The following is a 26,123-nucleotide window of genomic DNA, read 5'->3' as shown; positions in this document are numbered from 1 at the left end:
TTTTTATTAATGTCAAGGTGTGATGAGGTGGCGACTTGTCCGATTGTAGCTGAGATAGGCAACAGCGCCCCCTGCCACCCCAAAGGGAATAAGCGGTAGGAAATGGATGGATGGATGGATATTAATGTCAATATCATTATTGTATATTTTATTAAACTCACTGTCTGGTGTGTTTTTTGTTGAAAAAACATTGTTGTACTGCTCAGCTTATCCCCCTTTTGTTTTAGGGTTCAAGATTTGTTAGTTTTGACTCATAATGGTACATAAGCTTGAGAAAGACAGAAGAAATAGTCGTGCATCTTTCTGCCCCAGCCACATTGCTTATTCAGGCCAGATTTGCAGAGTTCAATCAAGTGTGCTCAGGTGGCACAGACCCAGGAAACTCCAAACATTTCCATGAGAAGAGAAAGTAGAGAACAGCAAGACTGGACACAGGTTAGACATGATCATGACAGTACTTTTATCATCAGATTGTAACTGAACTTCTGTTTAAATTTACTACAAAGTTAATTTTACCACAGAAAAATATATTCCAGTAAAATATTTCCTTTACAGTACTGTCTTTCACATTAATGTCAGTTCTTCCGTGAAATGAGCACCAACACACAGGTAAAAGTTTGCTACTTAATAAGAACACAGGATTGAAGCAGACTCTCATAAGTGTCTTTTTTAGCAGTTTGTTTTTTGCTCTCTTCGCTCTTGCTTCAGGCGAAATGTGTCATATTTCACACATCCAGGAAGAGGTAGACTTACTAAAGTCCAACTTGCCTCAGCTGGTTAGACAGTTGAGGAAAGGAAAAAAATCGTCATCAATGGCTTTTGTTTTCATTATCCCACAAAACCCACTGATGTCAAATGTCATTTTAATCAGCTTTAGCATGGCCTCAGATTGCAAAGGTCCAGTTCCTGAGGCTTCTTTCTCCCAGAGCAGTGGTCTCTTGGCAGACCGAGACCGTTCTCTGTCATGCAGCGTACTGGCCGTCTTTTGAAGCCCCGTCCACAGGACTTGGAACAGTGCGACCAGGCCCCGATATCCCAGACGGGGCAGGGATCCCCACATGATCTCAGAGCAACAGGCCTGCCAGCACTGTCACAACCGACTGCAGGATGCCCTTCCACACTCTGACACTGCACCAACCTTTTCTGCAGACCGCTACCGCAGGTCACCGTGCACGCATCCCAGTTTCCTGTCACCCAGTGCTCTATCGGCCGCTTCCCCATCACCTTTTTCTTGGCTTCTACTTTGTTGCTATCCAATAAGACGCTGTTGTGCGCCACGTGGCCCATCTCCTCTTTCCGCATCATTTTTTCCTCTTTACTCTCCTTGGCAATATAGTAGGAGTAGCGCACTCTGGGAGGGGTCATCTTTCCCACTGAGAGCACCTCCACTGTCAGTGCCTCTTGCAGCGGTCTGGTGGCCTGAAGAATCTCTACGGACGTTGAAGTGCCACTGTAACGTAACAGGCTGCCCTTCACCAGCAGATCACGCTCTACGGCTGACACCACATAGTTTCCATTCAGCAGATACTTCCCATGCCTGTTTTTCACCGCTAGGTAGTTTTCATCACTGACAATTCCTCGGTAGCCCCGCTGGCGGATGTCTATGTTGGAGGCACCAACAGGCACCAACACAACAAAGTTGTAGCCGTGACTGGAAAAGAGCATAGATGTTAACAGGTTAATGTCATTCCAGTTGAGTTGACTTCAAAATATATATGAACGTCCTAAAACAGGTCTATTCAAATAAATTGTTTTAGTGGGCACATGTCCAGAAAGCTAAGAACCGAGATGAACCTCTCTCTTCATTGTTCATTTTTATTTTGAGAAACAGCATCCAATGGAGTGGCCATTTGTTTTTGGTCGATTTTTTTGTCAGAGTTACACATTTCAGAAAGAAAATCACCGCGCTACCCAAAATACAAGTGTACACCGTAGTGGACGGTGTCTTTTAGGAGGTTAAAATGTGAAGACAAGGATCTGCCAATGTGTTTACACTGGTCCAAGATCCTTTGTACTACAAGAGCATGCCAGTGGTTGTAGGATTTAGCTGCAAGAAAGTTTTGAACTGAACCCAGCGGCCGTTCTGGTGTCATTATCGGGCCGATCTGGCCCCCGGGCCATTAGTTGGAATGCCCTCTTTTGCTAGAAAAAAGACCAAAATAAAATTGTTCTTTGCATTTACAAGATCTTCGTGTGAAAATAAATGGATGTGAAAATGTACAGAGAATCTTGTTTTATCGGCGTATTCATGTCAACATAAGTGGTTGTCAACAGAACCAAAAATATAAACAAGCCATTACTTTTGCGATTTGCTGCACGGATCATTTGTCGTTCAGATTCTTTAGTTTGTTTGTGCACTTCCTGATTTGTTTAGGTCGCCATAGTTGCATATTTGTTTCACCTGTTCCTTGTTGATTACCATCCTTATTTAAGCCTGCATTTTCTGTTACTCGCTCTCTGATTCTAGCCTTGTTTACCACAACTGTGACGACGCTATCTCCCGACTTTGGTAATCCTGTTTTGTACTTATTAGCTTCCACGCTATTCCTGTGTTTAGTTCCCTAGCCTCCATGCTAGCGCTTTTGGTTTGTCTTTTCTACTTAGCTCCAGTGTTTCTGTGTCTTAGTCTGTTTTTAGTTACTAAATCAACTTTTCTTACCTTTACGCTGTGTCCGAGTCTGAACTGCATCCTGAAAGAAGCACCTTAACCACCATGCCTAGCGATCGCCACAATTACTTGCACATTTACTTTGGACGGAGACATACAGCGCTTCACATTTTCCACATTTTGTTATGTTATAACCCTATTCCAAAATACACACAATACTCCACAATGCCAATGTGAAACGTTTTTGGGTTTAATACATTTTTGCAAATGTATTAAAAATAAAAAAAAATTAAAATCACGTGTGTATGAATGATGTGTTTTCACTTCTCTGTGCGTGCTTTGAGTGTTTGTGTATAGAAAAGTGCTATATAAATCGAATCCATTATTATTAATAAGGGATAAATTCCATTGCTTAGTTGAATTTTTTGCTCGTATCAGCTTTTAGTGGTCAAATCTAGGCCCCCTGGTCACGTAGATCGCACTCTGTTTGCTGCACAGTAGACATATTAGTTTGGTGGCCCACCACTTTGTTTACTTCAGCTCAAAAGTCACATGACTGAATACAACCTACTGCTTTCAAAGGTGCATTAACAAAGTATTGAGCAAACTGTGATTAGTTATGTACATGCATTTTTTTAGATTTTCAATACATTTTTAAAATTGTATATAAATATATATATATATATATAAATATATATATATATATATATATATATATATATATATATATATATATATATATATATATATATATATATATATATATACTTTTCCCATTGTCATTATTGGTAATGTGTGTAAAATTTTGAGGACAAACATAAGTGTATTTCATTTTGGAATAAAGATATAACATAACAAGATATGGAAAATGTGACACGTTTTGAATACTTTACGGATGCACTGGAGCAGTGGTTTTCAACCACTGAGCCGCGGCACACTAGTGTGCCTTGAGATGGAGTCTGGTGTGCCCTGAGAGATTATCTAGTTTCACCTATTTGGGTTAAAAATATTGTTTACTAAGCAGTAATTATAGTCTGCAAATGTTGTTGAGTGTCGGTGCTGTCTAGAGCGGGAGGCAGTGTGAACGTAAAAAGGTGTCTAATGCTTAAACCAAAAATAAACAAAAGGTGGGTCTAAGAAAAGGCATTGAAGCTTAGGGAAGGCTATGCAGAACCAAACTAAAACTGAGCGGGCTACAAAAGTCAACAAATACAAAATTCTGGACGACAGCAAAGACGTACTGTGGAGCAAAGACGACGTCCATAATGTACATCCGAACATGACATGACAATCAACAGTGTCCCCGCAAAGAAGGATGAAAACAACTAAAATATTCTTGATTGCTAAAACAAAGTAGAAGCGGGAAATATCGCTTAAAGGAAGACATGGAACTGCTACAGTGAAATACCAATAAAAAAAGAGAAAAAGCCACCAAAATAAGAGCGCAAGACAAGAAGTAAAATACTACACACAGGAAAACAGCAAAAAAGTAAAAATAAGTCATGATGTGATCTGAAAGGTGGTGACAGTACACTTACTTTTTTGACAAGAGCTATAGTGATGCATGCTTGCTTATGCTTTACGGTCATGTCCAACAATTGTGACAACCACATTTTACTGTTAAGTGAGTTTCAATTTTAAATCATTTCTGCTGGTGGTGTGACTCCGCATTTTTTCAATGCAAAAAATGTGCCTCGGCTCAAAAAAGTTTGAAAAACTGGAGAATGTGGTAATGAACATTTTTTTTTTACCCTATAGTGGTTTGTTGATATGGTTTTCGTCCATTTCTGCATATTTTCATTAGTATTGTGTTTCTATATGCTATATGGTGCCCTTGTCTGACAGAGCTGAAGTAATTTCACTGTGAAGTTTTTGTACATTCACAAATCTTCCACTTTCAAAAAGTCAAAGGATTAGCGTGCCAATAGTTTTTGCTTTTGCTTACTTTTTTTGCACAATTGTCTTTGTTTTGCAATCGTGTGTAATAAAATGAAATAATTGTATTCTCCCCGTGACTGCGTGGGTTCCCTCAGAGTACTCCGGCTTCCTCCCACCGCCAAAGACATGCACCTGGGGATAGGTTGATTGGCAACACTAAATTGGCCCTAGTATGTCAATGTGAGTGTGAATGTTGTCTGTCTGTGTTGGCCCTGTGATGAGGGGCGACTTGTCCAGGGTGTACCCAGCCTTCCGCCCAAATGCAGATTGTCCCAAAAAAAGGGACAAGCGGTACAAAATGGATGGATGGATGTAACATTGTATTATATTGTTGTGTTTATCATAGGGATGCTGAAAAAAATCGATGCACATACAAACCCGGATCCTTACTTATTTCCTTTCCAAACATTTTTTTTTCTTAAGAATGTACAAAAGACGTTTTTTAGGCCATCTCCAAACTCACTGCACGTACTGTACATGCCATACATCAGCAGCCAATAGGAGATTTTGTAACATAAAAACCTGTTCTAAAAGGTTTTTTTTTAATTATGTTTACACCTAATGATATAATGGGAGAATGTGTTTCAATCGAGAATCGTGCTGAATTGATATTGGGTTCTGAAATTATTCGTCACCCTAAAAATAGGAATGAAATTGTTGTAAGAATCACATGCTTAAATTTTAACATTGTTTACAAATAATGTTTTTTGTTATTCGGCCTAGAATTTTACCTCCGTTTTATTCTGATTATAGTCCCGATTTAGAAAAAATCATAAATCTGAAAATAGTCTTGAAAAATGCTGAGATTAAAAGTATTTTTTTCGGTATCAGCAATGCTGACCATGTACTTAACTTATAATCGAATGAGAACAAATTGTGAAGTATGGCCCACACCTAATGTAGAATAATGTTTAGGCAGATATTTCCCCTTAAAACTAGTTATTTTTGTGTCCCTCTTGTTTGGATTGCGAGACTCAAATGTACGAACAGAATTACTTACATGGGTTTTGTGAACATTCCTGAGACCTTCTTGCAGCCCTGGTTGTCTCCCCCACACACACCACATTTGTCAAACTTTTTCTTGGAGTCAAGCTTCCCATCGCAGCCTGCTTTAATACATCTCCCTTGAACACAAATCGCACTGGAGTCTGGAGAACAAGGTGTCCCGTCGACAACCTGCGGAATTTAAATAGTGCATCATTAAGGCTAAAAAATACAGAAAAAAAAAGCCTGACAAAACTGTTTTTATTAATTTTCTCTGTAGAAACTCAGTCCATGGTGTAGCAGGAACCAGTTCTTGTATCAGGACCATTAAATCACTAATTATGTTCCTAATCCAACCTTTTACCTCAGAAATAATCCATCAGAATCACAGGCAGTGTTTATGCAGCAAAACACGGACAAGCGACAGGCGGTATTAAAAAAAAAAAAAACAACAACTCAGCAATTGCCAGTTGAAATGGAGACAAGAGACAACACATAAAACAAATCTAAAAAGCACAAGTCTATCTGTGACAACATCGAAAAGTTATAAGTTGTTCTCCTGCTTCACAGCACGCATCTATGGTGTATTCAAAGACTGTCAAACAAAGTATGTCACAAAATCTTCAATTTAGATACTGTGGTGTATCAAAAGTGCCCTAATTGCTTTATTTTGCACAGAGTTTATTTGCTACAAGAAAAAGAAGCTTAAAATGTTTGTTCATTACACAATGTGTGACAGGATGCTAGTTTGACAGAAAGAAAAAAGCTGCTGCAAAATTCTGCATCAGTTGATTTCAGTATTTTAAATTAAGGACTGGACAGCATCGGTACATTGGATATCGGTAAAAAGCTAAAATCAGAATTCTCTAACTTCTACGATTTCTCAGTTTGAAATGAACAGTATTAGTTCTGAACGATGCATGTATATTCTCTACCACAAAAAGTCACTGGAAATGAAACAAGAATGCTACAAAAAATATATAATTCATGATTAGGAATTTTGCCTTAACTTTGCTTTCCCTTTCATATGAATAAAGTGCCACTTTGTGTACGTTTGTACATACAGGTTTTGAAGCAACATTTGCTGCCATCCAAGCAACTTCTTTTTCATGGACGCCCCTGCTTATTTCAGCAAGACAATGCCAAGCCAAATTCTGCAGGTGTTACAACAGCGTGGCTTTGTAGTAAAAGAGTGTGGGTACTACACTGGCCTGCCTGTAGTCCAGAACTGTCTACCATTGAAAATGTGTGGCGCATTATGAAGCGTAAAATACGACAACGTTGAACAACTTAAGCTGTACATCAAGCAAGATTGAAAAGCCACCTGAAAAAATTGGTCTCCTCAGTTCCCAAACGTTTACTGAGTGTTGTTCAAAGGAAAGGCCATGTAACATAGTGGTAAAAATGCCCCTGTGCCAACTTTTTTGCAACGTGTTGCTGCAATTAAATTCCAAGTTAATAATTATTCGCAAAACAAATATGTTTCTCAGTTAGAACATTAAATATCTTATCTTTGCAGTTCATTCAATTGAAAATCAGTTGAAAAGGATTTGTAAATCATTGTATTCTGTTTTTATTTACCATTTACACAACGTGCCAACTTCACTGGTTTTGGGTTTTGTACCAAAGTGCACATACTAGACAACTTCTCTTTTAGAAGGAAGCAAACAAGTTACAAAGGCTACTAATTTGGCTATCATTTTGTCAGTTATGACGGACACGCGTTAAAAATGGATTGATGGATTAATGTACTTGTTCATTTACTGTTAATATCTGCTTACTTTTCTGTTCTAAAATATTCAATCTACCGGTACACTTCTGTTAAAATGTCAACGATCACTTATTCTACTGTTGTTTTTGTACTTTATATAAAACTTTACAAATGTGGGTATCAATCCAATATCAAGTACTGTAGTTACAGGGCCATACATTGGTCATAATTAAAATATCCTGAGTTTCTAAACAACAGAAAAGACAAAGTATTTTGTGATAAATAAAAATATCGATGTAATCATTGTAGTACCCACGAGTTACGTGTCAACGGTCCAGTCTATAGTGGTGCCGATCCACCTATTTGTGTACATTCGGAGCGCTAACTTGCTGTTAGCGTTTAACTATTGTATCCTCCTAATATGTTTAGTAAAGCATGTTTAGCTATTCATCCCCTCCTGCAGGGATATTTGTGAGAAATATACTTTATTTGTTGCCATGGAGGAAAAATATGTTTTTTGGAAGATGCTAAAACACTGTGTGGACGGACGTTAAGCGCTAGCTAGCTAGCCACCAATTTCAGAGGAGCGCTTGAAGGTTTTTAGCTACACCACCTTTATCGTTTGAGAGACAAAATACATCCATTCTCTCTCTTCTGTCTCCACTATGTTTCTGCTTGCAAGTGGTCTGTCTTATGTTCACTTGTGACAGACTGTACTACCGTAACTTTTCAAAGACAGCAATGTCCCTTTTTAATTAATTACTACCGTTATACCGTACAACCCTAGTCCATTTTTTTGTGGTTAGTGTGAAATTATTTTGACCAGAAATAAATGGCACTTTCCCTATCATAGACAAAGTGCAGGGCTTATTATGTTAGAATAAGTTGCCCTGATTCAACTTTTGCAAAGGAAGGCAAAGAAATGAGCAGCAGAATGTTACAATTAGCTGCAGTACATACCTTTGGAGCAAGAACATAGAAGTAACCGGTTCCATTGGCACGGCAGATGAGCTTGCATTTATCCTTGGGGGAAATGCCAGAATATTTGGGAACCCAGACCACAGAGGAACCCAGTCTGTTTGTGTTCAGGTTAATGCCATTGAATGCCTCACACTGCTCTTCACGGAAACTCTTTCCTGTAGTCAGAAGTAAAGACGGTAAACAAATAATGGTAACTTATTTGTCATGTGTGACATTGTGTGTCCTTTACTAGGTCTTTTGTAGACTGTCACTGTACCTGTATCAAGACAAGGACTCAGGTTGCAGGAACGATATTTGATTCGAAGGCCGTAGCAATATTTGCCTCCATTCTCAGGGACTGGATTGTTACACTCTCTTTTGGCCAACTGGACACCTCCACCACAAGTTCTGGAACATTCTACAAATGCACCCCACTTACCCCATCTGCCATCCACCTAGGACACGTTTAGAAAATATATTAGGGTCACCACAAATACAACATTTAAACCTGCTACACCTATCTGCTACAAAATGATTTGGGTAATATGTTACCATACGTGATCTGTCCACTAGACCAGGGGTGTCAAACGTACGGGCCGCGGGCCTAGGTTTTATCTGAACAGGTTTTATCCGGACCGCTGGATGAGTTTGCTAAGTATAGAAATGAACCGAAATTTTTGAATGAAAGAAACTGCTATTGGGCAGCACAGTGGTAGAGGGGTTAGTGCATCTGAAGGTCCTGAGTAGTCCTGAGTTCAATACCTGGCTCCGGATCTTTCTGTGTGGAGTTTGCTTGTTCTCCCTTGTGAGCAAGTATTTATATCTTTGTAGTTGTTGATACAAATGTAAAAATAAAATAAAAAATGAACCGCATGATGTTAGTGCACCAGTTGAGGAAAATGAACAAACTACATAGATAACATCATGAAATTTGATATTGATATTATTCACTAATGAACATTATCACTTAATTTATTTAGAAAGTATAGATAACAACAAATAAAGACAGAATACTATTAACCACAATATGTAAGTGTAAAAAAACAACAACCCAACAACATTATGATTTGTACATTTTCAAAATCTGCTTGTTCTATCTTTTAAAAAAGAAAACAATCTGAAGTTGTCTTTATTTTTAAGTTATCGTGCCGTGATTTTAACAGTCCGGCCCACATGGAAGTAGATTTTTCTTCATGTGGCCCCCAATCTAGACAAATAGTCAAAGAGTTACGTATGAACTATTTGTTGACGAATGTCTGCCTAAAAAATCTGGTCAAGGGATATCAAATGTCAGTCGAGAAGTGATGCTGCAGTCAGGAATGTCAAACATAAATCTAAGAAAGTTACAGTTTATTTGGGATACAAGCAGTCTCTCCGTTAATTGTCATGCTTTAGGCTGCGAGCAAAAATTCTGGTTAAGAGCGTCCCCACCTCAAGTTGACATAGCGAATGTCACAGTGAACCTCATAAGATCCAATCAAAAGACCCAATGTCTCACTTGCTAGCATTAGCTATAGCAAGACAACAAACGTTGGCTACTCTTACACAGTAAGGCAGTGACGTGCGGTGAACTAAACACCAGGTGAGGCATACATGCTTTTTTTTCTTTTTGTTTTTACTAAAATTCATATGTGTAGCTCTAGTCATTGTTGATTTAAGTTGCACATTAGAGTAACAGGAAAAAAAGGGAGTTATTCGCATTCATAAAAACGTTAACATAATGATATTATGATATAATAAATGGGTCCAAAAACTCTTTAATGAAGTTATTAAATACTTTTTGGTTCCATTTGTTTTTAACAAAATAAATCAAGTATTGTGAGTGTAATTTACCTTTCTGTATTTGTATCTGAAGCAGCAATAGCTATCATCCATGAAAACATACTTTGTATGATCGCATTCATTTTGTCTTAAAGTCCAGTTTAGAGAAGTATTTAATCTTGGATACAGTATACAATCCTCCATATTGGCAGAAACATTCATTTAATTAAATTTCATTCCAAGAAATTATACAATATTTTTGCATCTGACAAAAAACACCCACAAACGCTGGCTTACTCTAAAATGCTATGTTTGTTATAAATACAGTTTTAAAAAAATAATAAAAAAATAAAAAAATGCTGGCTTCCGCTAAAGAGACCTGTGTCTGCTAGCTTGAGCGCCCCCACTACTCCCAGTGTGGCGAGTCAGAGTACTGCTGAGGCATTGAACTGCAATCTGACAATATATCGGCCAATACCTTGAGGCAGAGGTACTTACTGCCTCAAGAACTGCCTTTTCCACGTGACAACAAGCAAGCCGTGGAGGCACCGTCTGTGTCTGCCTCACTTCTCATCTGCTCCATTGTTTTGATCAGGAAACATGGAATTTCCGTGATTTTGACCATAAAATGTTTTTAAGTATACAGGAACCTCACCAAAATCACATAGAAAGCATAAACCAAAAGAAAAATATTACAACTTTTTTTTTTTTATTACTTCGTTTTGGAACATCTCAAGGTTAAACCACCTGGTGGCAGGTGAGGCACTGCCTCACTTGCCTCCCCTGACAGCACGTCACTGCAGTAAGGTATGATGCGCAATGAAATCTGATCTTTTTATGTAGTCGTTCACATTACCAAGAAAATATGTGACTCTTTTGACTGTCGAATGTGTACATCAATGTGTCCTGATTTGGGATGGCCTCAGTCCTGGCAGATTTATGACAATTTGAGGAAGTTTGTTCAACTGGAATCAACATTTATTATTTAATGTAGGAGAATAGGAGTAGGACAATAATTTTAGTTATGGTAGTTTGTAGAGCTGCCGGGCACTTGTTGCATGTGGGTGAGCAGGCCAAGCGTTAGGACACTAATGTAAACTTAGACTTCTTAGACCAGGAGCTAGACAAACTTTATTGATCCACGAGGAAAATTGTTCCACACAGTAGCTCAGTTACAAAGGATGGAAAGGATAATGCAGGTATAAAGTAGACTAAAAATGCACCGTAGTTTAAATATAAAATATGACATATATCTAAAATACATGTAGGTCCTCTTATAGTTTTTAAACTTCTACAACATCATAATTTCACTATTGACTTTTTTCTGCTTCTTTGCCCGCTGTTTACGAGTGCGCCTCCATGTTTAGTTGTCCTGGGTTTACATGTCTCATATGAGTATAAAAAACAAAACAGGAACTGACCTGCATTGTGAGCATAGCCTTTGTCTTTTCAACCATCTGAACAAAGAAAATGACTGTGAAGGACAGTGGACTTTGTTCACATTGCAGGGTTGGATGTCTAATTCAGATTTTATTTTTTTATTTTTTTTGTCAAATACAATTTTTTCATGTAGTCATTCACATTACAAAATGATTGCGACGTCTGGTGTGAACGCAAAGTGACCTGCATGCAGACATGCTGCAGTATTTACAGAAGTAATTATGGTTTCAATTCTAGTAGCTCTCGGTTGTGGCACATTTGTGGCAATTTCAAGGATTTTGTTCAATCAAAGTGAACATGTTTTGCTACAACTTTCACCATACTCAAACAAAATGAATCGATAACGCCATTTTTAAGGGTGGTGAAATAATTTTGTCCAGGAAAATATGGAGAAGCTGCTGCTGATGTGTTTGACAGAGAAACAGCTCTAAGAAGATACCGTAGAAATCTGCTTTCCAGGATAAACCCATCCATCCATTTCCTACCGCTTATTCCCTTGTGGGGTCGCGGGGGGCGCTGGTGCCTATCTCAGCTACAATCGGGCAGAAGGCGGCATGGCGTAGTGGGTAGAGTGGCCGTGCCAGAAACCTGACGGTTGCAGGTTCGCTTCCCACCTATTGACATCCAAATCGCCGCTGTTGTGTCCTTGGGCAGGACACTTCACCCTTTGCCCCCGGTGCCGCTCACACTGGTGAATGAATGATGAATGAATGATAGGTGGTGGTCGGAGGGGCCGTAGGCGCAAACTGGCAGCCACGCTTCCGTCAGTCTACCCCAGGGCAGCTGTGGCTACTGATGTAGCTTACCACCACCAGGTGTGAATGAATGATGGGTTCCCACTTCACTGTGAGCGCTTTGAGTATCTAACAATAGAAAAGCGCGATATAAATCTAATCCATTATTATTATTATTATCACACCCTGGACAAGTCGCCACCTCATCGCAGTGCTAACACAGATAGACAGACAACATTCACACTCACATTCACACACTAGGGCCACTGGTTGCATATCATAGGTTGCATATCAACCTATCCCCAGGTGCATGTCTTTGGAAGTGGGAGGAAGCCGGAGTACCCGGAGGGAACCCACGCAATCACGGGGAGAACATGCAAATTCCTCACAGAAAGATTTCGAGCCTGGGATTGAACCCAGGACTGCAGGACCTTTGTATTGTGAGGCAGACACCCTCCAGGATAAACATTGTACATTATTCTTACATTACTTCATAAAATATTGGTTATCCCTCTAGGTACTCCGGCTTCCTCCCACTTCCAAAGACATGCACCTGGGGATAGGTTGATCGGCAACACTAAATTGGCCCTAGTGTGTGAGTGTGAATGTTGTCTGTCTATCTGTGTTGGCCCTGCGATGAGGTGGCGACTTGTCCAGGGTGTACCCCGCCTTCCGCCCGATTGTAGCTGAGATAGGCGCCAGCGCCCTCCGCGACCCCAAAAGGGAATAAGCGGTAGAAAATGGATGGATGGATATTGGTTATCTAGAAAATAGTTTTTCTTCTTAGAAAAAAAACAAGTTAAAATGTTTGTTATTAAAATTTCAATTAATTTCAATGGGGAATGTTAATTTGAGCTACAAGTATTTTGGGTTGCAAAGCTCCATCATAGAACCAAGTCAATCAACATTTATAATTACATGTAGGAGAGTAGGAATAGGACAATCATTTTAGCTATGGTAGTTTGTGTTGTATGTTGCGAGTGGGTGAGAAGGCAAAAAAAAAACATATACAGCCGACACTTTGGTTTCAAGTTCATAGCACTAAAATGCTTTCTGCAATGTCTCACCTTGATATGCATCGTCATGTTCTTCTCAGTGCACGCCCCTTGGTAGCACACCCTGCCTGTGCCACAGCCAGTGCCATCCGCCCAAGGAAAGTGTCTGGTTTGACAGACGAGCTGTCCACGGGCTTTCCCAGTGCACCAGAGTTTGGAGCATGGCTGCATGTATGGGCAAGGCTTGGAGCCATCCCCAAAAGCCAGCTCACACTGTTGATGAAGACTGTAACTGTAGCCAGGAAGGTTATCTGGAAGAGCCAACTGCCTTTGGGGTTGATCCAGCAAACAGTCTCCTGGAAATAAAACAGCCCCAAAAAAAATTTATTAATTCCAACTGTCGCTTTTCAACAAACAGTAGAACCTGTTTAAAGGCTTCATTATGGTATAATTAACTACCCCTCCAGAGCATCTGGTGGAGCTTGACATGCACCTCTGAAAATAATTCTCATCTTGTGCCATGGGATTGGTCTGCTTTTTACTACATCATTTCCGGTATGTATCCTTTCCTGTTCTTCTCCTCTGTTAAAGCACTATTTTTAAATCCACTAAAACAAAACACTTTCAGAGCAAATTGTACAAAAAAATATCTGGTTGTCGCTAAAAAGGCCCTCTAATGATGACAACATGGGCAGTTATTTCATAGTTTTGGACCTAAAAAATTATGTCTAAAGGTAAAATCTCCCCCAAAATCGACACAATAGTGATTTTAGGCTTGTTTGTTAACGAGTTTCATGACATTTTGGGAGATTTTCATATTGTGTAATATAGGCTGACCATATTCTGAAATCCCAAAAAGAGGACATATATATGCGTGCCAAGGCGGGCAGCACGCCAAAGCAGGGACTGGGTGAAAATTTGCAAATTATACTTGAACTTGCTTTATAAATAATTCATTTATTTAAATAAAGCATTTTTTCTCCTCTGTTGACAGCAGTGTTGGCGCTAGTCCTATGGACCCCATCAAGTCCAAAAAGTGGGGTCCCACACCAAAATTTTTGGGCTCCCACGTTTTTGTAAGCGTTTTGAAAAAAAATGTATAAATATATGCCATTATCCTGTTATAGCTCACATTATATACTGTGTTTTGGAAAAAGGTTATCATAAGCGTTACTTCATTCATTAAAAGAAATAATAAAAAAAGACAAATTTGTATGCATATGTAAATGTATTCAGTTATAACCATTCATTCAATATCTTATTTCCTTCATGGATCCAAACTTTACCGCTGCTGGTAGTATTTTCTATGTTTTTATTTAATAAGTTGTAGGTGTATTTATTTCAGTATAAATGTGTTTTACTTCGGTCATGAAATGATGATAATGGTGTGCCTAGGCATAAATACATTTTATATTTAACGCTTAAATCTCTGGAGTCTACATCAACTTCAGATCTATTCCTCATTTCAAAATGTTTTAGTTCTTTTTTTATATTGTTTTTTTTGTTTTCCACCTTTTTTGCCAAACAAAACTATGTTTTTTCATGGCAAACACAAAATATGTAAAATATTCCACCAAAATTATTTTTCAAAGTGGAATATTTGATGTGACGTAATCCGGGTTGAGGTCTTTGGGGCGGAGGGGGTGTAGGGGGTAGCGGGGGTTTAAATTGTAGCATCCCGGAAGAATCAGTATTGCAAGGGGTTCTGGGTAGTTGTTCTGTTGTGTTTATGTTGTATTACGGTGTGGATGTTCTCCCGAAATGTGTTTGTCATTGTTGTTTGGTGTGGGTTCACAGTGTGGTGCATATTTGTAACAGTGTTAAAGTTGTTTGTTCAGCCACCCTCAGTGTGACTTGTATGGCTGTTGACCAAGCATACCTTGATCAACGAGCAATCCACGATCTCGCTCTATCTGTCTCTGCACCTCCCTCACGAGTTCTGCTGCTTTGTTTCGTTTTTAACTCCTTCTGTACATACATTGAAAATGCACGCAACTCTGACTCAAAACGCCGGACATTTGAGGCATTTAAGATACCCCGCCCGGACACCCCGGACAGTCCCGCACAAGAGGACGTAAGGTCAGTCTATGTAATATGTGGTTTCGTGGCTGCTTCATCCCGAATCATTTGAAGGAGTTAGCAACTACTGCTGCCAGATGCATTGTTGCAGGTTGTAACAAAACAACTAAAGATGGGGTCACCCTGCATACATTTCCAAATGATGAGCATATAAGGAAAATCTGGACCTCTCCAGTGAAATTCACTCGCACAAAATTGTTACGAACGAAGCGAGAATAGTGGAATTAGCAGCCATCATTTTAATGATTCTGACTTCAAAGAAGGTTTTTTGTCAAAGCTTGGATAGGAAATATGTAAAAGACTCAAGCAAAATGCAATCCCTAAATTCCAGAGCACTATTGTGGAGAGAAGGATCGAGTCAGAATTTGTAAAAAAAAAAACCGGAAAAGAAGAGGAGATCCGGCACTTAAAAAAGAGAGAAAAAGCAGGTAAGTTAAAGTTAAGTAAAAGTACCACTGATAGTCACACACACACTAGATGTGGTGAAATTACCCTCTGCATTTGACCCATCCCCTTGTGCCACCCGCTGGAAGGTGAGGGGAGCAGTGAGCAGCAGCGGTGACCACGCTTGGGAAACATTTTGGTGATTCAACCCCCAATTCCAGCACTTGATGCTGAGTACCAAGGAGGGAGGTAATGGGTCCCATTTTTATAGTCTTTGCCATAGGTATTCTGATTTGTGTTCTCTTCTACTGATGTTTTCCTTAAGATGCTTGAGGAAATACTGAAAGAGCATGAAGAAACACAAAGGAAAAGAGCAGGGAAATCCAAAAATTGTGATTTTTTATTTTTTGCTCATAATGTTAACCGTACCAGTTTTGAAGTAATGGTTGGCCATGAATTGATTAACGTGGACCTCGACTTAAACAAGTTGAAAAACTTATTTGGGTGTTACCATTTAGTGGTCAATTGTACGGAATATGTACTGTACTGTGCAATCTACTAATAAAAGTATCAATCAATCAATCAAAAAAAGCCAGCGAGTCAAAAGCATGCAATTAAAATAGCACGAAGTAATTTTTCAACCTTTGGAAAATATCTTCATAACTTTTGAGATGATACAGCAACTTACAAGTGGAATGACACTTTTTTGAGATAAAGATTATATATGAATTTAATATTTTTTTTACTTACTATGGTATATTATTTATTTATTATTTATTCACTGTTCTGTTACATAGAAGTAGGAAATGGGATAAAATTGATATGGCATGAAAGGGGTAGGGTTAAATAAGGTCAGCTTCTTCCTACTCCTTTTTGGACTTGCTGTAATGAAACAACTGGAATTATGTGTTGCACTACATTGTATCATATGCATGTTCGAAATAAACTGAAACTGAACTGAAAATTAACACTTTTGTCTTGGCCTGAGAGGGTCTGGATCCCTTTCACTGGCACTAAGCAACACACACACATTCCGACTGGCCACATTTGATTTTAACAATGTAATAAAGGCAATGGCACAAAATATTTGTTTTTCCAATGCATTTAATGTTTCATATTCATATTAATATTTGTGAGGACATCTATTAATGTATCTAGGCGATCATTTTGCTATCTGCTGTTACATAATCCTGTGACTCATTGGCCATGTCAGGTGGACAGCAGCAGACCGAGGAGGATATTGTGTAAAGCTTCTCCAGCAAGAATCTCCTGTATCTTTTTAATAAATTGAGTAATCAAACAAGAGTCCAATTATTTTGGATCTTTTGTGATACGATGGCATGTTTACATTTAAAAGATTTGAAGCAAGTCCATCCATCCATTTCTACCACAATTGTCCCTCTTGTAACTGCTGTAGTGGGGTGGGGAAGGGGGTTAAGTATCATTGTAGTGATAATCGTTTCAAACGGGTTGCAGCACTAATTTCCCCGAGTCAGTTTTGGCCACACAAATATATCTTCTGATTTAATTTCTTCCTGACATTACGTTTCCTTTTTTGTATTTCAGCCTGTGTTCAGTTCAATTAATGACAGGCTGACAATCGCTCTGCGGTTTACTCCAAACAGGAGAAAAAAAGCCCCTCCTACTGACTTGTGATTGGTCAGAACGTGCCGAGCTCAGGCACACGTCTATTTTCAATATGATTTGCATATGTATATGGTCTGGGCATTAAATGGGCGCGCCAAGCCATGCACACGTCTGCAGAGGACTCCAAGTAGATTGCAAGGTAAAAAGTAATGTGAGTGAACAATTTCATTGATCTGAATTTGCATTGGCTTATGCCATTTTATGAAATTTGACCATGCCTCCATATTTAGTACGAATGCCACGCAACGTGCAGTGCATGAGGCCCCTAGTGGTTCAAAACTTCTTCCATGTACGGGTAATTTAGGCCACAGTGTTCATTGGGACCTTCTAGGCAGCAGATATTTTTCTGTACCCTTCCCCAAATTTATTTATGTCTCGATGCAAATCTGTCTTGGAGGTTTACAGACAATTCCTTCGACTTAATTCTTGGTTTGTGCTCTGCCATGCACTGTCAAGTGTGGGACCGTATAAATAGACAAATGATTGTCTTTCCAAATGAAGTCCAATCAACTGAATTTAATGCAGGTGGTGTCAAACTCACATGGCTGTGGAATTAGTGACCCCAAGATTCAGGAACCAGGAGAGTGGCGATCAGGTAAGATGATTTTAATTAACTCAAACAGAGGATGAATCAGTCGTGCATGTAAGGTCCATAACATCAGTCAATCCTCAAACACTGAAGAGCACACGAGACCCGCATAAATAGAAGCCTGCTGATTATTACCACCAGGTATGGCAAGGCTGCCAAATCAGCAGCAGGTGAGGGGAAAACAGAGCTCAGCGGAGACGTGCAGAAAATTAAAATCAAAATAAGAGCACTGATAGGAAATAAACACAAAGCAAGGAAGCACAAACAGAAAAGAAGTAACAAATTGTCACAGGTGGACTCTAACTCAGCTCTAGGAACATCTCAAGGATGATCAGTTGAAACAGGATGCTCACTTTTGAAGGGCTGAAATGGACATGTGATATCTTGGTTTTCTATTTTTAAGCATTTTTGAGCAAAATTTCTACAAAAATAAAACTAATATTTTTCACATTGTCCTTGTGGGGTATTGTGTGTAAAATTTTGAGGACAAACATAAATGTATTCCTTTTTGGAATAAGGTTATAAAATAACAACATGTGTAAAAAATGAAGCGAGTTTCATCCTCGCTCTCTCATACATGAGAGATGGCTACCACCTTATCGTTGGTGAGGGTGCCTGTGTGTTTCCATGACCTGAAGAGCTATGCCGTCTGGAGTCTAGAACTCCTGGTAGGGCCACCCAAGACAAACAGGTGGACAGGTAGAGAAGCCTAACAAAGAGTAGCCACGCTGGTCCTCCAGTTTGGAGGTTGGGCCATGGGGTAGTTACTCATTCCCGGAAAAACACATTTACTATTTATACCAGAAGCGTTCAGAGAACTTATGTGGAAAAAGGCATAAAGAAGAAAGATAATTAAGTTAGGTAAGGTAAAAGGGTTCCAGTGTACTATTACAAAATGTATTGTATGTACCTGTATTGTCCTGTCCATGTCAGAGTGGAAAGAATTGTATTATATCAATGAACTGAGAGAAAAAATTGAAGGAAAAAAAATAGGGCAGCACGGTGAAACAGGGGTTAGTGCATGTGCCTCACAATACGATGGTCCTGAGTAGTCCTGGGTTCAATCCCGGGCTCAGGATCTTTCTGTGTGGAGTTTGCATGTTCTCCCCATGTCTGCGTGGGTTCCTTCCGGGTACTCTGGCTTCCTCCCACCACCAAAAACATGCAACTGGGGATAGGTTGATTGGCACCACTAAATTGGTGTGTGAATGTGAGTGTGAATGTTGTCTGTCTATCTGTGTTCTCCATGGACCGCCACCTTGCCGTGGTGGAGAGCCTTGCGTGTTCCAATGAACCTAAGAGCGATGCCGTCGGGAGCTTCTGCTCCTGGTAGGTTTAACCATGGCGGTAAGGTCGAGAGGGAGGTTCCAGACAAAGTACGGTCCAAAGATCTCAACGGTGGAAGTGGCGGAGGATGACACTGTATGTCACAACGGCACTGAAGGCAGTTGAAGGCTGAAACAGAGGGTGGTCTCCTGTCGTCATGGATCCATGCTACTGGATCACGGCCCCTCTCTGCCAAGGACCATGTGGTGGCTGCAGGCGCATCAGTCTCCCCACGCTAATAGGCGTCACGCGCAGGTGTCCTCCCGAATGGGAAGCCATCCATTTTACATCCCGGATACTTTAAAGTCCTTTGGCGACCGGGAAGTGGTAACGGGGGCAGGACAGTGAAGTCTGGCAGTCCCGAGCCACAACGTGGCACACAGGCGGTGGGTGTTAGATTCAGTCGTTAAGCTCATGGACTGAGGCAGAAGAGCTTCTCGGCAGCTGCACCCATGACTGAGCAGCCCTATTCAGGATCCACTCGGCTCACCCCAGTAGGGGAGGGGGTTAGAAAATGTACCCTAAAAATAGCCTGCCTCGCAACATCCTGTCTGGAATACCGCATCCAGAGGGATCACCACCACGCGGTCAGAAACAAAGAAAACACAAACTACACATTGGAGGCTGGAACGTTCGAACCCTCACGGACAACCAAGCCAGCGATCGACCTGAAAGGCGAACTGCCATTATCTCCAGAGAGCTAAGGAATTTCCAGATCGACATCGCAGCACTCTCCGAGACCCGGCTGGCCGACAAAGGGCAGCTGAAGGAAGAAAAAGGCGGATATACTTTCTTTTGGAAAGGAAAGCCTGCAAATGAGCCACGAATCCACGTTGTGGGTTTTGCCATTAAGAACTGCCTCATCAACCACCTCCATGAACTCCCTGTGGGCATCAACGAGCGCCTAATGACCTTACGCCTTATGCTTGCTAGCAGTCATATGGCCACGGTCATTAGTGCTTATGCACCAACCCTTGATGCACAGGATGAAGTTAAGGAGGCCTTTTATGCTGACCTGGACAAAGTTCTATCTGAAATCCCCAAGGAGGACAAGTTAATCCTGCTCAGAGACTTCAACGCCAGAGCGGGACGAAACCACCACCTATGGAAGGGTACGCTGGGTAGAGAAGGGGTAGGAAATATAAACTCTAATGGCACACTACTGCTAACTAAGTGCTCGGAGCACAACCTGGTCATCACCAACATACTTTTCCGTCAGAAAACCAAGTTCAAAACATCATGGATGAACTCTCGCTCCAAACTGTGGCATCTCATTGACTACATCATTGTCCGCTCTAAAGACCGTCGCGACGTCTTAAACACCAGAGCAATGACCAGTCCAGACGACGGCTTAACCGACCTCCGCCTCATTTGCTCCATCATGTCCATCCGCTTAATGCGGAAAAGAAGGATGCAGAAAAGACAGTGTCGGCCAAGAATTACCATCGAGCTGTTGAGTGACACCACCTACCAACAACAGCTACAGGAGGCTTTTAGCGCAGCGTTGCCCAAACAGTACCCAGAGGATACAGGAACACACTGGAGCACACTTTCGACTGCCATAATGAAATCCTGCAAAATTATCCTTGGTCTCAAAAAGCAGAGACATCAAGACTGGTTTGATGAGAACGACACTGAGATCCAGCAACTAATTGACAAGAAGCAGCAAGCTTTCATCACTTGGCAAAACGACATCCACTGCAAAGTGAAAAGAGTAGCCCACGCCAAAGCGAAGGCAGCTGTCCAAACACAGGTTAGGAAACTGAAGAACAAGTGGTGGACAAAGAAGGCTCTGGAGATCGAGCAGCTTGCTGACTCTGGAGACACGAGAGGCTTCTTCGGTGCCACGATAGCTGTGTATGGTCTCAGTAACCGCTGCCTAACCCCCCTTCGCTCAAAGGATGGTCTGCTGCTGCTGAAGGACAAGGACGCAATTTCAAACAGGTGGAAAGAACACTACGAGGACCTCTTAAACAGGGACACTGTACCTGAGATGGAGGCTCTTGACCAACTCCCACAACAACCCACAGATGAAAGCATGGGAGAACCACCTACCTTGGATGAGCTGCAGGATGCCATTGGGAAGAGGAGGAACAACAATGCTGCTGGGCCCGACGGCATTCCAGCAGAGGTCCTGAAGAAAGGCGGACCCGATCTTACCAAGCACATCCATGCCCTCCTTCTCAAAATATGGGAAGAAGAGGAAATCCCTGCACAGCTCAGAGATACCCTAATTGTCTCGATATTTAAGAAAGGAGACAAGGCAGACTGTGGGAACTACCGTGGCATCTCTCTCCTGTCCACCATAGGGAAAGCCCTCGCTCGGGTTTTGGCCAACAGACTCACCCCCCTGTCAAAAAGCGTGCTTCCTGAGTCTCAGAGTGGATTTCGCCCAAGCAGAGGCCCCACAGACATGATTTTCATCGCACGACACTGCAAGAAAAATGCCGGGAACAAAACCAATCACTATACATGGCCTTCATAGACCTCACCAAAGCCTTCGACTCGGTTAACCGTCAGGCCCTTTGGCTGGTTCTGTCCAAGATTGGCTGCCCAGAAAAATACATCCAGGTACAGAAACTACTGCATGATAACATGTCAGCCACAGTGCTCAGTGGCAGTGGAGATGAAACGGAACCCTTTAGGGTAGACAAAGGTGTAAAACAAGGATGTGTCATCGCTCCAACACTATTTTCCATTTTTGTTGCTGCTGTCCTCCATCTCACAAACATACATCTGCCCCAGGGACAATAATGCCCTCGTAGCACTCTCAGAAGAGGACCTACAGTGCACTCTGTCTGCTTTTGCGAAGGCATACAAACAGCTTGGTGTTGCCATCAATATAAAGAAAACCCAAATCCTCCACCAACCACCACCAAACAGTAGTGCGTCTGTCCTGCCCCCAAACCTCTCAATTGACAAAATCCGACTGGAAAATGTGGACCACTTCCCATATCTCGGGAGCCTCCTGTCATCTAAAGCTGTCATTGACGATGAAATTCACCACCGCCTCAGCTGTGCCAGTGGGGCCTTCCCAAGGCTGAGGAAGCGAGTCTTTGAGAACCGTGACCTCCGAGCAAAGACCAAAATCCTGGTCTACAAAGCAGTCGTGCTCCCCACCCTTCTGTATGGGTCAGAAGCCTGGAACCACCTACAGCAGGCACTTAAAGGCACTCGAGACCTACTATCATAGATGTCTCAGAAAAATCCTCAGGATCAGCTGGGAGGACGGACGCACTAACACCAGCGTCCTGGAGGAGGCTGGCTTGCCCACCATCACTGCCACGAATGCCCAAAACCAACTCAAATGAACTGGCCATGTAGTCTGCATGCCTGACTCTCGCCTCCCAAAACAAGTCCTTTATTCCCAGCTTGTTGAAGGGTCAAAAGAAGAGACTTAAAGATAACATCAAGGCAAACCTGACAACGTGATGCATAGACCTTAAAGGCCTACTGAAACCCACTACTACCGACCACGCAGTCTGATATTTTATATATCAATGATGAAATATTAACATTGCGACACATGCCAATACGGCCGGTTTAGTTTACTAAATTAAATTTTAAATTTCCCGCAGAGTTTCCTGTTGAAAACGTCACGGAATGGTGACGCGTATGATGACGCGTGTTTGTGACGTTATTGGTTGGAGGGGACATTTTAGCCCAACACCACACACAGCTAAAATTTGTCTCTTTTCATCGCATAATTACACAGTATTTTGGACATCTGTGCTGCTGAATATTTTGCAATTTGTTCAATTAATAATGGAGGAGTCAAAGTAGAAAGGTGGAGGTGGGAAGCTTTTAGCCTTTAGCCACACTGTGTTTCCTTGTTTAAAATTCCCGGAGGTGAAGCTCTACTATGGATCGGAGCGGTCAAGCGAACATGGATCCCGACCACTTGTCAACCGGCAGTTTTCGGTGAGAAAATTGTGGAAATAAGTCCCCTCTTACCGGAGATCAGCGGAGCTTCTGTCGTGCTGCAGCTGTGTGGCTTCCCTCAGAGACTCTGGCATCAACACACCCGTGGACACACCCCTCCGACTATCAGGTACTATTTGATTCACTAAAACACTAGCAACACAATAGAAAGATAAGGGATTTCCCAGAATTATTCTAGTAAATGTGTTTAAAAACATCTGAATCGCTCCCAATGCAATCGCCTTTTTTTTTTTCTAGTCCGTCACTCCAAATTTCCTCATCCACGAATATTTTATCCTCGCTCAAATATAATGGGGAAAATGTCGCTTTCTCGGTCCGAATAGCTCTAGCTGCTGCTGGCTATGATTGTAAACAATGTGAGGATGTGAGGAGCCCTACAACCAGTGACGTCACGCGCACATTGTCTGCTTCTTCCGGTACACGCAATGCTTTTTTATTAGCGATCAAAAGTTGCAAACTTTATCGTCGATGTTCTCTACTAAATCCTTTCAGCAAAAATATGGCAATATCGTGAAATGATCAAGTATGACACATAGAATGGACCTGCTATCCCCGTTTAAATAAGAAAGTCTCATTTCGGTAGGCCTTTAAGTCTTGGGAAGTCAAGACAACAGACGGGACGATGTGGAGAAACCTTGTCCGTGACGGTGCCGCGCAATATAATGACAACCTCCGCCATGCTGCACAAGACAAGCGCAGACTAAGAAAGGAGACAGCATCCACCAAACAGGCCCAACCCAAACTTACCACCACTACATTCCCTTATCCACATTGCCCCAGAATAATCGGGTCCAGAATCGGCCTCCACGCCCACCAGAAAGGAGGACAGTCATACTCGACCACGAGTGACCGCCGATGATGTCTATCTGTGTTGGCGCTGCGATGAGGTGGCGACTTGTCCAGGGTGTACGCCGCCTTCCGCCCGGATGAAGCTAAGATAGGCTCCAGCGACTTCCCGCGACCCCGAAAGGGACAAGCGGTAGTAAATGGATGGATGGATGGATGGATGGATGGACAAAAAATAGGCCGGACAACCTTGTCAAAAAATATGACTAATATGACATTGGTTTGTATAGCAAGCAATAATATTGATGTTGTACAAATGATTTGTTACGCTAAACTCAAAGTTGTGTTCACAGTACAAGAGAAGGTAGTAAATCATTCTGTTTAATTTCCTTTTTTAAACAGACACCACTTAAAAGAGTTTACACTGAGACAAACTTGGCCTAAAAAAGCAGCACAGGAAAGACAAATGACTATTAAGCGTAAATAGTGTGATATTAAATGTGGATACTGGATCACCCACTGATTTGCAGAATCTTGAATTGCATGCATGATGTGTCTGGTTTTCTAAAATAAATCTATGGCTGTTTAGTTGGTAATTGCTCCATTTGTGCACCAGCTGGTTACAAACGGTGTTGATCAGCGTGTGCAATAGGCTTTCAAGAGCTGAAACAGCACAAGCGCAGCTGTGCGGCATGCACAACTTCAGTGAAGCTACGTAAATACTCGGGGAATTGCAGAGTTCCCTAAAATTCTCTGTAGCATAATCACCAATAATGATGATTTTTGTACTACATACAAGTTATTTGATATAATGTCATATTTGTAAAAAAAAACAAAAAAAAAACAGAAAAGGTTTACTTGGTAATTAATTCAGAAAGCAAAATACCTGAGACTATTTACTGTACCTATTACGTTACCTGACGTATACGATTCAAGTTTCAATTTCTGTTTATGTGTATGCGTGTGGAGCCGCCTTCATCAACAAAAGACAAAAATACTCTATTATTGACAAGAGGCTTCACTCTGTTTCTTTCATTACGCTGTTGCTTGTATTCCATCACCTGACATCTTCGCGGAACTTAAAAACACTGGTAGTCAATTAAACAAGAATGGCTGTTGTGCAGCAAGCAGTGCACAAACTCTCTGAGGATGCAAGGGGCCTAGAACTTCCTGCAAAAAGCAGATATGAGCAGAAAGACTATGCAATGGCATCTCTGCCTATAAATTATCAAAACATATTTGTCGAGTTATATTAAAGTTAAAGTACCGATGATTGTCACACACATACTAGGTGTGGTGGAATTTGTCGTCTGCATTTGACCCATCCCCTTGTTCACCCCTGGGGTGTGAGGAGAGCAGTGGGCAACAGCGGTTGCCGCACCCGGGGATCATTTTTGGCGATTTAATCCTCTATTCCAACCCTTGATGCTGAGTGCCAAGCAGGGAGGCAATGGGTCCCATTTTTATAGTCTTTGGTATGAATCAGCCAGGGTTTGAACCCATAACCTACCGATTTCAGGGCAGACACTCTCACCAATAGACGAGTGGTTCTCTAATGGGGGTACGCGTACCCCTGGAGGTACTTGAAGGTATGCCAAGGGGTACGAGAGATTTTTTTTAAATATTCAAAAAATTGCAACAATTCAAAAATCCTTTATTAATATATTTATTGAATAATACTTCAGCAAAATATGAATTTAAGTTCATAAACTGTGAAAAAAAAATACAACGATGCAATATACAGTGTTGACAGCTAGATATTTTGTGGACATGTTTCATAAATATTGATGTTAAAGATTTATTTTTTGTGAAGAAATGTTTAGAATTAAGTTCATGAATCCCCAAAGAGGGCACTTTCAGTTGATGATTACTGTGTAGAAATCTTTATTTATAATTGAATCACTTGTTTATTTTCCAAAACGCTTTTAGTTATTTGTACTTTTTTTTTCCAAATAGTTCAAGAAAGACCACTACAAATGAGCAATATTCTGCACTGTTATACATTTTAATAAATCAGAAACTGATGACATAGTGCTGTATTTTACCTCTTTATCTCTTTTTTTTCAACCAAAATTGCTTTGGTCTAATTAGGGGGTACTTCAATAAAAAAATGTTTCACAGGGGGTACATCACTGAAAAAAGATTGAGAACCACTGCACTAGGCCACTGAGTAGGTTATCAAGGCTTATCTATCGGTCGAGTTCCCAGATATGTCGAACTATCTTGTGCTCCACACGTC

The 26,123-nt window shown here is 41.0% G+C and overlaps 1 protein-coding gene across 1 annotated transcript in view; it reads right to left on the bottom strand.

The window, feature by feature from the left end:
• Window positions 1–436: 436 nt before the first annotated feature.
• The window catches only part of LOC133564449 (A disintegrin and metalloproteinase with thrombospondin motifs 15-like), a 62,591-nt gene continuing 36,904 nt past the window's right edge, over window positions 437–26,123 (bottom strand). The window contains exons 4-8 of the mRNA XM_061918782.1: window positions 13,204–13,487; window positions 8,479–8,656; window positions 8,202–8,377; window positions 5,547–5,722; window positions 437–1,651 (exon numbers count right to left, since the gene is read on the bottom strand). Of these exons, the coding sequence (XP_061774766.1) occupies window positions 874–1,651; window positions 5,547–5,722; window positions 8,202–8,377; window positions 8,479–8,656; window positions 13,204–13,487 (1,592 nt within the window). The 3' untranslated portion in view covers window positions 437–873. The remainder of the gene's footprint in view (window positions 1,652–5,546; window positions 5,723–8,201; window positions 8,378–8,478; window positions 8,657–13,203; window positions 13,488–26,123) is intronic.

The sequence above is a fragment of the Nerophis ophidion genome, linkage group LG13 (genome assembly GCF_033978795.1).
Source record: "Nerophis ophidion isolate RoL-2023_Sa linkage group LG13, RoL_Noph_v1.0, whole genome shotgun sequence".
NCBI lineage: Eukaryota > Metazoa > Chordata > Actinopteri > Syngnathiformes > Syngnathidae > Nerophis > Nerophis ophidion.
The sequence above is the reverse complement of the archived record's forward strand: the minus strand, read 5'-3'. Positions and strand labels throughout refer to the sequence as shown.